The sequence below is a fragment of the Podarcis tiliguerta genome, assembly GCF_965153285.1.
Source record: "Podarcis tiliguerta genome assembly, chromosome: 6".
Classification (NCBI taxonomy): Eukaryota; Metazoa; Chordata; class Lepidosauria; order Squamata; family Lacertidae; genus Podarcis; species Podarcis tiliguerta.
The window spans coordinates 10511396-10524874 of NC_139539.1; the positions used below are offsets into that span (position 1 = coordinate 10511396).

At 46.2% G+C, this 13479-nt stretch overlaps 1 protein-coding gene across 1 annotated transcript in view; it reads left to right on the plus strand.

The window, feature by feature from the left end:
- The window catches only part of LAMA5 (laminin subunit alpha 5), a 207426-nt gene that overhangs the window by 171054 nt on the left and 22893 nt on the right, over positions 1-13479 (plus strand). The window contains exons 55-64 of the mRNA XM_083447232.1: positions 1276-1430; positions 3491-3632; positions 4981-5083; positions 5377-5490; positions 6398-6577; positions 8302-8444; positions 9630-9815; positions 10153-10289; positions 10563-10716; positions 12880-13013. Coding sequence (XP_083303358.1) covers positions 1276-1430; positions 3491-3632; positions 4981-5083; positions 5377-5490; positions 6398-6577; positions 8302-8444; positions 9630-9815; positions 10153-10289; positions 10563-10716; positions 12880-13013 — 1448 coding nt within the window. The remainder of the gene's footprint in view (positions 1-1275; positions 1431-3490; positions 3633-4980; positions 5084-5376; positions 5491-6397; positions 6578-8301; positions 8445-9629; positions 9816-10152; positions 10290-10562; positions 10717-12879; positions 13014-13479) is intronic.

Below are 13479 nucleotides of genomic sequence, written 5' to 3' on the forward strand. Positions count from 1 at the left end.
GCTGCTGCTTGCTAGGCTGAGAAGAGGAAGCAAACAGGACAGACAGGATGATTGTGTTGCAGCAGACAGAAGAATAAGAGCAGACATCCTCTAATTCCAACATGGTGTCTGCCCTCTTAAGAATTACAGGACAAACTTTGTTCCTAAAATGATGATTGCCTCTTGTGGCAATCCCAGCCAGCTCCAATGCCCTACTTTTTCCCTTTGGGTTGTGACGAACAGATTACTCTTGCCTGCACAGTTCAGCAGTGTGTCAAATTCTTCATGTTTGGATATCCTTTATAGGAGTCCTTAAGTTTCCACATAGCTCCAGCAAGCTGGGGTTTTTTGTTGTTGTTTTTTAGAATAATTTTTATTAATTTACAACAAAAACAAAACATACAATAATTTCACATCCAATTTTCACAAAGTCTTTCTTTTCTAGACTTCCTTCAGCTTTTCCGTAAATCTTTCGTAGTCATTATTAATTTACGCATTTCTTCAGTTTGTATTGTCATTATTTAAACCTTTCTTTTTCTATTCCCTTTTAACAATACTTCTCGCGTTTCACAGTGCTTTTTTAAATCCCTCTAGCGTTATTTGACCCTCACTTATGCTCTCCAGATATTCCACAAATTTTCCCCAGTCTTCTGTGAACTTTTGGTCTCTTAAGTATCTAATCTTCCCAGTCATTTTATCCAACTCAGCATAGTCTAGCAGCTTCCTTCTCCATTCTTCCATTGTCGGTATTTCCTGTTGTTTCCATTTCTGAGCCAGTAACATCCTTGCAGCTGTCACTGCATATTGAAAGAATTTACTATCCTTTCTCTTTATCTCTTTTCCCAAAATACCTAACGGAAAGGCCTCTGGCTTCTTTATGAATGTATATTTTAGTATCTTTTTTAGTTCATTATATATCATTTCCCAGAAGCCTTTCACTTTCTTACATTCCCACCACATGGGGTTTTTTACACCTTAGCCTCCAGCGAGGCATTCCAGTTTGTTTGTTTTGTGTGTAATGTTTTTGAACAGATTCTAGATACCATCTGGAGAACACCTGGAAAGATAAAATAGTGGTATATCATCAGTGCACCCTGTGAAACCCATTTGCACACAGTGGGTTGTTTTTTTACTGAAAACAAGCAGAGTGGAGGAGGTCATTCAGATATTTGATAGTGCAAAAAAAAATGTCTCCAGTCCTACTGAAATCCATCTCCTGCTAGAGAAAGAAGGAATTGGAGAAGCAGGACTTGCAAGGTTAATGAATGCTGGCCAACGCCCCTTGTTATCCTGTAGGAATCTGAGAAGTTAGCAGCCCAGCTGGATGGTGCCAGATACCCCTTGTCAGAGAAGGCAAAGGAGTACTCTCTCGCTAGCACCAAGATCCCAGTCGTTGAGGCAGCTGAAGAGCATGCAAAGCTTCTGGATGAGCTAGCAAGAAACTTGTCCAGGTAAGGGCTCCTCCTTTGTTGCTGGGCCTTGAGCTCAAATGGACTTCTGTGCTGGGAGTCTCCTTCTAATAACGTTGATTAAGAGTACTTGCTTATGCTGTATACCGTATTTTTCTGTGTTTAACACGCCCCCATGTATAAGATGACCCCTATTTTGGGGGGGCTTCAAATTAAGGAAATGGGGGGAGATTGCCCAGAGCTGTTAAGCTTGGGGGGGAATTGCCAAAAATCACTCACCTGCCTAATAAAAAAAACATTGTCTTATAAATGGAAAAATACGGTATTACCTAGATTTGTTTGCATTATATGAAAAAGTGATACCATGCCTGATTACCCGTGTGGCAACAGTTGAGCTTTATATGTGTTCATTTTTCAAAAGTAGAGGTGTTCTTTCTACCTTTACATCAGGAGTAGGGAGAGGATCTGGCCAACGGGCCATTTTGACAGGGGCTGCCCACCTGTTAGTCACTTACTGATTTTCTTCCTCTGTGGGTGCCTGCAGAAGGAACATTCTTGATTTGCATTAGCAGCAATACCCAATCCCAGCAGCGTTTGCTGTAAGTGCCGATTAGCTGATGGGTACATACGGCAAGCTTGCTCTGGGCAGGGATTGGCTGGACTACAAAGTCCCCAGCTGGGAGCTCCCCGTAGGACGGCCAATCCATCCAGGGCTTACTGCCAGTGCCAATCAGCTGACCAGCACTGACAGCAAGCCTTCCTTGCCCAAGGAACAAGCAGGAGCACAATTTAAGGTTGGTTCCATTGTGGCCGCATCTCTACCTGCCCCGTAACTTGGTAGTTTGTATAGGAGGTCCTTAAATCTCTTCATTCTTCACCACGTAATGAGTTATTTTCTTTCTGGGTATTTAAAGGAAATAATCTCAGCACTTCAGCTGAGGATTTGTTAAAAAATAAACAGAGTCCTGAGATCATAGAATCGTAGAGTTGGAAGGGACTCTGAGGATCATCTAGTCCAACCCCCTGCGATGCAGGAATATGCAACTGTCCCATATGGGGATCAAACCCGCAACTTTGCAGTTATCAGCACCATGCTCTAACCAACTGAGCTATCCAGAGATGTTCCCAGTTCTGTAGCAGCTACCTGATCCTGCATTTCCAGGTTATATTTTGCAATTCCCAATGTGGTTGATATCAAAACTACTGGCGTCCTTCGTTTTCTGTAGCCCTTCATTCTCCCTCTCCTTCATAATACTGAATGTAAAGGAAGAATGAGAAGTTTCAGGGCCTCCCATATCTAGCAGCCAGCCTGTTAGTTCTGAAAAGCAAGGTTGGGACTGTTGGAGATCCAAGCCTTTATCAGGAGAAACTGGCAACTCTCCCAGGCACCTGGCTTGGTCTCCTGTTGACCTCCCGGTCTGCATTCCCGGCAAGTTCCAGGCAGAGGTCGCGATAGGCGATCCTTCTCAGCGTGAGAAGAACACACCCCCTCTTTCCTGCCCCCCCGGCAGGGGAAAGAGATAGACAGAAATGTATTTACATGCCTTTATTTCTGTCTTTGCAGCGTTACAAAAAACATGACTGCTCTCTCCAAACTCCAGCAGTCGACTAAACAAAAACACTTCCTGTACAGCTCATATTACACTCTGAGCTAATTCTGGTGCCCTCTGTTTCCCACGGCCACTCCCAACATCATGTGATGTTGTTTTCAAGCAATCAGCTCGCAGCAGCATTGCTTCTATATCGTAACAGGGACACCTGTTATAGTCCAGCCACATCTGAAGGGCAGCTCCCTTCATCCCTGATCACCGACCGTGTTAGCTAAGGCTGGTGTGAGTTGAAGTCCAACAATGTTTGGAGGGTCATAGGGTTCCTCAGCCCTGCTCTTAAAGGCTCAGCAGTTCTAAGAGAATGGAAATGGCCTTCAGTAAGTTCCATCCTGCCACATTTGAAGATGCTAACCTGTTCTCTGGCCAGGGCTGTAGAAAGGACTCCAGGCCACAGTGCCTTTGAACCGCTCAGCCTTGATGCGGCAGGTGGACTTCAGCTGCGGGGCTAATGGCAGACATCCTCCCATTTACATATTTGTCCTCCGAAAACAGCATCATCCATGGCACAAACCAGGACGGATTCATCCAGCGGGCAGTCAATGCCTCCAACGCCTACGCCAGCATCATCGAGGCAGTGGGGAATGCGCAGCGAGCAGCCAATGAAGCTTATAATGCTGCCGGCGAAGCTTTGATGGTATGAGTCTCTTATTCCCCACCCCCCCAGCAGACATAAGAAATCTTGGCTGCAGCTTGCGCACCTGCAAGGACACTGGTGTCAGAGAGCACAGGGCACCTTCACTCATCTGCTCTGTGCTTACCTGCTTAACCAAGACTGTGCCAGGCTCCCTTGTGCAGCAGCTGCGACTGGTGAGGAGGACTGGCTCCTTTTCATTTGATTTGCTCCCTTTCCCCAGATGCCTTGCAGACAGACGGCTGTGTTTGCAGAGCTTGTTGGCAGGCAAAGGGAAAAAGAACCTGGCAAATTGACATCTCTTGCCAGGGGAGGGCTGTTGGCAGCCGGCATGTTCCTGCCTGTTTATGCACTCTTCTGAGCTTTGCGGATACACTTGGCCCTAGCCTGGAAAGCCAGATCATGCAAGGAAATCACGCAGCTGCATTAACCAATAAATACATTGAATTGGGCTTGAAATGCTCCATTCAGTTTAGTTAGCAGAACTACCAGCCACTCAGTGACAGGGATTCTGTCCTATTTGCAAACATGTGTAGAGGTTAGAGACTTGTGTGGGACGTGGGTGGCTCTGTGGTCTAAACCACTGAGCCTCTTGTGCTTCCCGATCAGAAGGTCAGCAGTTCGAATCCCCACGACAGGGTGAGCTCCTGTTGCTCTGTCCCAACTCCTGCCAACCTAGCAGTTCGAAAGCACGCCAGTGCAAGTAGATAAATAAGTACCGCTGTGGCAGGAAAGTAAACTGTTATGTACTGAAGTTGTCACCCTGAGCCAGCAGGGGGATACTGTAGATAGTTTTCACTCAGGTCCACAAATGCAAATAAGGGATTGAAAGTGACGTTCAGTGATTGGATAGTTACAGAAAGTGTTACAGTAGTGGAGCTCTATATAAGCAGGCTGGCTGAACCCTTCAGTTCAGTTCTGTTCTGGCCTGTGAATAAACAAGAGCTGTTTGAAGAATCGCTGTGTCGTCTGATATGTTCACGCACAACTTAACATAAATGACCTTTCCATGCGCTCTGGTTTCCAGCATGGTGTTCCGTTGTGCCAGAAGTAGTTTAGTCATGCCGGCCACATGACCCGGAAAGCTGTCTGTGGACAAACGCCATCTCCCTCGGCCTGAAAGTGAGATGAGCGCCAGAGTTGCCTTTGACTGGACTTAACCGTCCAGGGCTCCTTTACCTTTACCTCTTAGGGACTAGTGGTATAGTGGGGACATGGACCAGGGAGGAAATGGTCCATGAGGGGGGAAGTCTAATGGAAGTTAGAGCTGCCAGAGGTGAGCCGAGGGTTCCAGATGTTCTGTGGGTTACTTGGCAGGTAAGGTGTGAACAGTTGTCTTCTGTGCTTGCAGAGTGTCATCTTAGATGATCTTGGGGCCGTGTCAAAAGAGATGAAGAAAAACAGTACTGCCTTAGGAGAAGCTGTGAAGAGGGAGCAGAGGCGGCTCAGTGGAGGTAAGAGAAAAATCAGCAGTCCCTTTACTGACCAATAACAAACTGAAGTAATTGTCCTCTTGTCTGAAACCCTGGACTGCTGTTGCCAATCAGTGTTGCCATAACTGAGCTAAATGGACTGATGGTCTGAAGAGGCAAAAGGCAGCTTTCTACGTTCCTATACTTAAAAGTCCATGACCCAAAGATTCATTCGTACCAGGCCTTTTCCACAGCACAACTGAGTAGAGACACCTCGTTTCAGCAACCCTGATTTGTAGATCTGTAACCCTGCGACTTTGTTTATTTCATCCAAGACATCAAGGGAGCACTACAGGCAGCCAAGGACAGATTGGCTGGCATGCAAACAAAGAAGGAGCAACTTCTGAAACAGCTTCAGTCGGTGAAGAGCACTCTGGACACGGTCCAAGGTTTGTCCAGGTTCCAGTCCCTTCATAAACGCCCCTGTGAAGTCTCCTCTTAACATTCTGGGCACTCCAACCCACTGCAGCCTCTCCTGCTGTTAGCACTAATTGTTCTGCACATGTTAGCAAATCCGTGTCTCTTGAGAGCATGCATGTTCCACCACCCAAAGCCAAACAGTGCTTGATTCAAGGCCCTTTGCTTTATATCCTTACGATACAACACTGAAATTACAAAATTAACCAAATCCCGGCGTCTGTCTGATGATTCCCCACCCCAACCAAACGGTTTAAATGAAACAGAATTTATTATTATCATTAGTGTGGCACAGAAATAGTCTGTGGGCTTCTTCCACACGATGCTTGCCAACTCATATATTTGCTTTTCTTTAAGCTGAAATGAATCTGCACTGGTGCAGATGTTTGTGGCTTATCTTCTGTAATAATTAAGAATTTATTATTTATTATTTCTACCCCACCCATCTGGCTGGGTTTCCCCAGCCACTCTGGGCAGCTTTCAACAGATCATTAAAAACAGAATAAATTAAAAACTTTCCTAAACGTTAAAAACTTCATTTTTTTCCTTATTAAAATAGTTTATTTACATATACAGTGGTACCTCGGGTTACATACGCTTCAGGTTACAGACTCCACTAACCCAGAAATAGTGCTTCAGGTTAAGAACTTTGCTTCAGGATGAGAACAGAAATCGTGCTCCGGCAGTGCGGCAGCAGCAGGAGGCCCCATTAGCTAAAGTGGAAGAACAGTTTCAGGTTAAGTACGGACCTCTGGAACGAATGAAGTACTTAACCCGAGGTACCACTGTAGAACACATACATTAAACATTAAGAACTTCAGCATTAAAAACTTCCCTTCTCTTGTCTTTGGTTACAACTTACCTTCTTTCCTTTGCAAGATGGCACCTCAGAGGCCATCCAGAGTGCGAAAGACGCTGCTGCGGAGGCCAGTGAAACAGTGGCTAGGATGGAAGGTAGACTGAGCGATATGAAGAAGAATCTTGATGAATGGAAGGAACAATATGGGGACCTTAAAAGCAACGATTTGAATCAAGCTGTTCGAGATGCCAGGAACACAGGTACATGACAATCACGTTTAAATATATCTGTACTCTTTCAGGGGTGAGGTGGAGACTGGTTTGAAGACGATCAAAATGCTTTGAATCCATTGAAAAGGAAACTGAACAAATTTCTAACTATTGTTATTTGCTTTTCTGTCCAATGTCCAGTGAAAGGCCAAATAGACTCCTTTCGTTTCTTACCTACAGTACACTTTTTTCACATTGTCCGTTCCACTGTTTGTACTTGATTTGTGTGTGTCTTATGCCATTAATTCTTTTTCTGGCAGAGTGCTAAAGTGAAAAAAATATAATAAATTGTTCTCTTTTTTTGCCTTCTGACCTTTCGACATTGGCCATTTAGGTAATTAACCACCTGCTATATTCTTTCTCCCAGTCAGTAAATAATTTCAGCTTCTCTTATGCCCTGCTTTATTATATGTCGGTGACTACTGGGACAGGCAATCAGATTGTCAGAACACATAATTAATCTGAGTCTATAGCCAGGAATGAAATCAGTAATTTTCCTCAGTTGCCTCTGTGGCAACGACTTGACAGTTCAATGGGGACCTTGTTTAAGAGAGGACCGGAATAAAAATGGCAGTAAAGGTGCTTGCAAAAGGGGTTGCAGTGTTGTGCGAGGTTGTGTCTGCTTTTTACAGTCTGGCATGGTTGCTTTTAAGATCATTGTGCCAGGAGAGCAGCTATCACTGAGCTTAAGACATTTTGACCAGTCAAAATTCCAGAGATATAACTTTCTACTTCAGCTCCTGAATTATAAGCATAAGACAAGCATGTGCAGGTCAGGTTCACAATTCAAATTCAATTCAAAGTGTTGGTGTTGACCTTTAAAGCCCTAAACTGCCTCGGCCCAGTATACCTGAAGGAGCGTCTCCACCCGCATCGTTCTGCCAGGACGCTGAGGTCCAGCACCGAGGGCCTTCTGGTGGTTCCCTCACTGCGAGAAGCCAAGTTACAGGGAACCAGGCAGAGGGCCTTCTCGGTAGTGGCACCCGCCCTGTGAAACGCCCTCCCATCAGATGTCAAAGAGATAAACAACTACTTGACATTTAGAAGACATCTGAAGGCAGCCCTGTACAGGGAAATTTTTAATGTGTGGCATTTTTATGTACCGTATTTTTCGCTCTATAAGACGCACCAGACCACAAGACGCACCTAGTTTTTGGAGGAGGAAAACAAGGAAAAAAATATTCTGAATCTCAGAAGCCAGAACAGCAAGAGGGATCGCTGCGCAGTGAAAGCAGCAATCCCTCTTGCTGTTCTGGCTTCTGGGATAGCTGCGCAGCCTGCATTCGCTCCATAAGACGCATACACATTTCCCCCTACTTTTTAGGAGGCAAAAAATACGGTATTTATAGAGCAAAAAATACGGTATTTTTAATCTTTGTTGGAAACCGCCAAAAGTGGCTGGGGAAACCCAGCCAGATGGTTGGGGTACAAATAAAAAATTACTATTACTATTACTATTAAGCTGAGAGTGGTAGCTCAGCAGGAGCTCAGCAAGCTTGCAAACTACAGTCCCTTTTTTGAGGTGAGGCAGCTGCTGCTGTCCCGATCCAGCAGGCTATTCTTATGTTGGTCCTGCTTTTCAGGTGTCGATATCCTGCTTCCCAGAAATGTGTCTGCTCCTTCTTTGAACTCCCTTTCTACTCTCACCATCAGTCCTGTGCCTGTTCTCTAGCTCATGCTGTCCCACTGGGTTCGTTTTCTTTCCTGCCTTCCAGTCTCAAGCCTTGAGAGCACCCTCCCGTTGCTCCTGGGAAAGCTGAGCAGTCTGGAGAACAGAAGGAGCCACAACGCAACTGTTTCAGACAACATCCTGCGGGTGCGCCAGCTGATCTCGCTGGCCCGGAATGCCGTCAGTAAGGTACAGACACAGAGAGTCAGAGAGACAGCCGATAAGTCTCTTTGCTTCTGCTCCAGGGCTCAAAAGCAGACCTCTACCTTGTAGAGGACGCAGGTGGCGCTGTGGGTTAAACCACAGAGCCTAAGACTTGCCGATCAGAAGGTCGGCGGTTCGAATCCCTGCGACAGGTTGAGCTCCCGTTGCTTGGTCCCTGCTCCTGCCAACCTAGCAGTTCGAAAGCACATCAACGTGCAAGTAGATAAATAGGTACCACTCTGGCGGGAAGGTAAACAGCATTTCTGCGCACTGCTCTGGTTCGCCAGAAGCGGCTTAGTCATGCTGGCCACATGACCCGGAAGCTGTACGCCGGCTCCCTCGGCCAATAAAGCGAGATGAGCGCCGCAACCCCATAGTTGGTCACGACTGGACCTAATGGTCAGGGGTCCCTTTACCTTTACCTACCTTGTTCCAGAAACCCACCAGAGAAGGTTCCAGCTTGGCTTAGATGTTGCCTTGCACCCGAGTAGGTTCACTGGCCAGGAATAGGATGCTTGTGGCCCTTTAGGTTTGGTGGTCTGTGGCTGCCATCAGACCTGACCATTGGCCATGTTTTTGGTGGGGTCTGATGGGAGAGTTGGAGCCCAATGTCTTCTGGAGGGCCATGGGTTTCCCCATTTGTGTCTTGTATCAGTCCTTGGATATTTTAAAACATTCAGCCAGAAATGAGAGAACAGCTCTTTGCAGGGACAGTGAAGGATTTGACTTAAAGAATTGGAAGGGACCATTAGGCTCATTTGGTGAATCTTCTGCAGAGCAGGAATCTTTCACCCAATGTGGGACTCAAACCTCAGCTCAAGTGTCTCCTGCTCTGCCAACTGATCTATCCCTTCCCCAAACAGTTTTTATTCCAACCACCAGGAGAAGCTTTGACCCTATCAGGATGGCCAGGCATTCAGTGCAAGAAGTTTATGCAGTGAAGGTTTTTAAAGATGGAGATAGGAGTTGTAGTCAATGGAAGTTTTCATCAATAGTAGAACTTATGTTTGGGCCTGAATGGGCCTTACTGAGTCGTCATGTTCATTCATTTCAGTGGGTCTCTTCTGAGTGAAACTTAGCTGAATATTTCAAGTGCAACAGATTCTACCTTTCAGATCCCTTCCTCAGAGACAATTTCAGCCTCTGTTGGTTTGATTTCTTGGCTTCTAGATCAAAGTCCCAGTGAAGTTCAATGGAACTTCAGGTGTGCAGATCCGGACTCCCAGCAACCTTCAGGATTTGGCTGCCTACACTTCCCTCAAATTCTACATCCAGAACCCCGAGCCCAAACCGAGGCAGAGGCGTCAAAATGGAGATGACCCGGGGCGCTTTGTGTTGTACCTGGGGCACAGGAATGTAAGTACATTTGTTTCTGTGAGAGAGAATATGAGAAGCATGGAATGGGGGTGGGGAGAGCAATTGCACAACATCTTTGCATGCTGACGTCACTGCTTGATAACAGTGTGTCTGTGCTGCATGCAGATAAAAAGCCATTTATTTGGCACAGAGCCACGTTGGGTATGTGATACCAAGTATGTTGACATGATTAAGGTGAGCAGCAAGCTGTGCAAATTCTTGAGTTTGTACATCCAAAGCTGGCTTCGCAGTCCGTAACCAACGTCAAGAGAGTTGCTCCTTGGCAAGGAGATGTCAAGCATTCCTGGTGACTTGTGCTTGTACTGTGCATATCCAGGGCACTGGTGACTACATGGGCGTCATCCTGAAAGACCGCAAGGTGCAATGGGTCTACAGACTGGGGGATGAGGAACCAACACATTTATCTGTTGATGAAGAAATTGGAGAGCAATTTGCAGCAGTCAGCATCAACAGGTATGGAAGGGAGAAGGTGGGAGAAAAGAATGTGTGAGAGAGAAAGAGAGAACATTCTAATACAGTATTTCTTTGTTTAGAATGTGGGACATTGCTTGTGGGGGACGAAGACTTGGGCCAATCATTTCTGTTTGGGAAATAAAAGAAATTGCTCTGACGTTTAGGATTCAGAGCTGTTCCCCTGGGAGGCCTGACAAGTGTCCTTTGTGCCTGTTTTATTTAGCCTCTGCTCTTTGCATTGTTCAGCCTATCTCCTTCCATCCTTCCTTGCAGGATTTTGCAGTACGGGCACATGTCTGTGACGGTGGAGAAGCAAACGTTGCACGAGACAAAAGGCGACAGCGTTGCCAAAGGAGAGCAGGGACTGTTCAACTTCAAGCCCCACAATGTGGTCTTGTACGTGGGCGGCTACCCCTCCAGCTTCACGGTGAGATGGGCTGGCCAGGCTAGTAGTGGAGGGGGGCATGGAGTGGTGATGCTCTTTCTGCTGTTATTGTAACGCCAGATCACCAACACCAGTAGCAGCCATTTGTGGTTTGGGTCAGGCAAGCTTTTACTGTTGCACATGGTGTTTTCAGCAGGGACCTTCATTGAGCAATACTAAGCACATAGCCAGGTGTGTTTCAAAACACCTGTTTTAAATGTGTGCAACACTCCACAGGGAACACTCTGTTGCCTTTTACACAAATGGGAAAGTTAACATTTTCCTGATATAAAGCATGAAATACCCCTAATTTCCAGCACAGGTTGATTAAATGATGCAAAGACTCCCCCCTACAATGTATGGCTTGCTTCCCAGATAAATTCATATTTCAGCTAATAACACAGTCAGCTTGGCACGTGTTATTAATAAATCTTGAGGGGTTGCATACGATGGCTGTAAGATGCTGTTTCTAGCAGCCTGAAAGCAATGCCTGAGAGAATGCTTTTAACTGTTTGTATAATGCTTTAAAAATGTGTTAAGACCTCCTTTGTTTGAGGGTTTTAAACAGGTGTTGAATGGCCACCTGCCAGGGATTCTTTAGTTGTGATTCTGCTCCGTTGAGAGTCCATCAAGGCTGCGATCAGCGGGACTGTTGTGGCGTCCCGTCTGCTTCCACTGTGCCAACCTGCTTCTCCCGGCTTCAGCAGAGTATCTTGTGCAGTGGTGTTCCTGTGTGGAAGGAATCTCAGCCATGCAGTAAAACTCTCGTACAACAGCTTCTATTCTACGAAGCTTTATTGTACAGCAGCAAACAATTTAGCCAGGAGAGAGTGAAGACATGATGCTTCTCCTGTCGCAGACAAAGCAGAAAGTAAAAAACGTTCGCATAACAAAGATGCGAACACACACACACCCAGTGGCAGAACATCATTTCCCTTGAGCTGTTGACCCTGTAAGCTCTGGGTATCATCACAGATTCCTGTACTGGAGAGGGTTAGGCTAGATGACTGTTGGGGTCCCTCCCAACTCTGCAACTCCGTGCCAGGCGTGTTTGCCATGCTGTGCTCCTTTGGAAGGGAAGGTGGTGTTGTAAACAAAAATTGCCCTTTTCCCTTATGGGATATCCAAGAGCCCATATAGAGTCTTTACATAGATTCCCTATTGGTAGGAGAGAATAACAGAGGCCAACCAGAGAAGCAAAGCAGCTAGTAAGCTTGATCTTTATTGATCTGTTGCAACAGGGTGCTCCCCTCACCCGCAGGAGAGGAGGAGGAACCCTGAAAAATGGGGTGCAAGGCCTTATAAAGACTTTTGAAATTGCCACCCTGTAGATCAAGACCACCCCCAGAAACATCATGCATACATCACAGAAGGGGTGTAACCTAAGACCACCCCTCAGATACATCATACCTACATCACAAAAAAGGCGGTCTAAAACAGAAATTTTGAATGTTGTTTATCTCCTGTCTGGCAGGTTACTTGATTGGATTTCCTGGGGAGCCTGGCTAGTCTTTTGTAATGATAAATACTTAGTTTCTGGGCCAGGTCACAGGCTCACACCCTATTCATATCTTAAATGTGCCCTTAAGAGAGGATTTGTGAGGAAAGAGACAATGGGGAGGTTTCCCACTTTTACCTTGCAGAGAAAACATTTGCTCAGTTTAGGAATCAAAATGGTTCCAGGTCGGTCTTCCTGTGCTGATCTATGTACGTGCTTGGTTGGTACACTTATGAACATTGCCATATATCTAAGACCTCAAAATTCCTATCACAGTGGAATATAAGTAATAATAACCCCCAAGCAACCTCATCATTGATTGTAACTGGTAGCAGAAGCCTGGCCAATCAGCATGCTTACTGATGGAGCTACTCCTGGAATGAAGATCAGGTTTTGTAGGTTCATTAGAAAAATTGCAGATGGGAAGCCTGGTGCAGCAGACAGTCCTATGGGTGGGAAGAGGAGGCTGGGACTGCAGAATCGCAAAGGGTTTAGGCATCGTAAATGGGAAGTGAGTCCATGTAGAGATGGAGGCAACCAAGGAGCAACTGGAATAACCAGGGTACTGGAGGGGGTTGGTGGGGCTGCTGGTCTAGCCCACCAAATTGAAACAGAAGAGCCGCGCCTGTCCTGGCCATGAACCTGGATGCTTCCTCTCTTACCCACAGCCTCCGCCACCCCTGCGCTACCCTAACTACAAAGGCTGCATAGAGATGGATTCTCTCAACGAAGAAGTCGTCAGCCTGTACAACTTCCAGCGCACCTTCCACTTGGACACTGCTGCCCAGAGGCCATGCACAAGGTGAGCTGAGCCCACAGCAAGGGACGCCAAGCCCACGCTCCTCTTTGCTTTGACAGTGGCTTGCTGGGGCAGTGCGAGGGGAGGAATGAGGTGGGGTTTGCAGAAGATGTTTCGGAGGCTTTAGGCACAGAGAGAGCAGAGGCAGGGATGCTCCGCTCAGACCTCCTGCGCTTTCCACAAAGCCTAAAGATATGTCGCTTCATTTGCTTGAGAGATGCTGACAATTTGCTGAGCTCAGACACAAGCTTCAGCTGCACCTTTCAAGTAAACAGGCAAGCAAGTAAAAAGCCTGTAGCAGAATCTATCTACACACCCTCAGCTCCAACAGCCAGAAAACCTACTTAAAAAAATTAGTTTTCGTACATCTGAGATTTTCATGATCCCACAGAGATCTTAGATTATTTTATTGTTTCATACGTAACCTGTACTTTCTTGAACTGTGCTGCTTACATGTCATGCCCTGGCA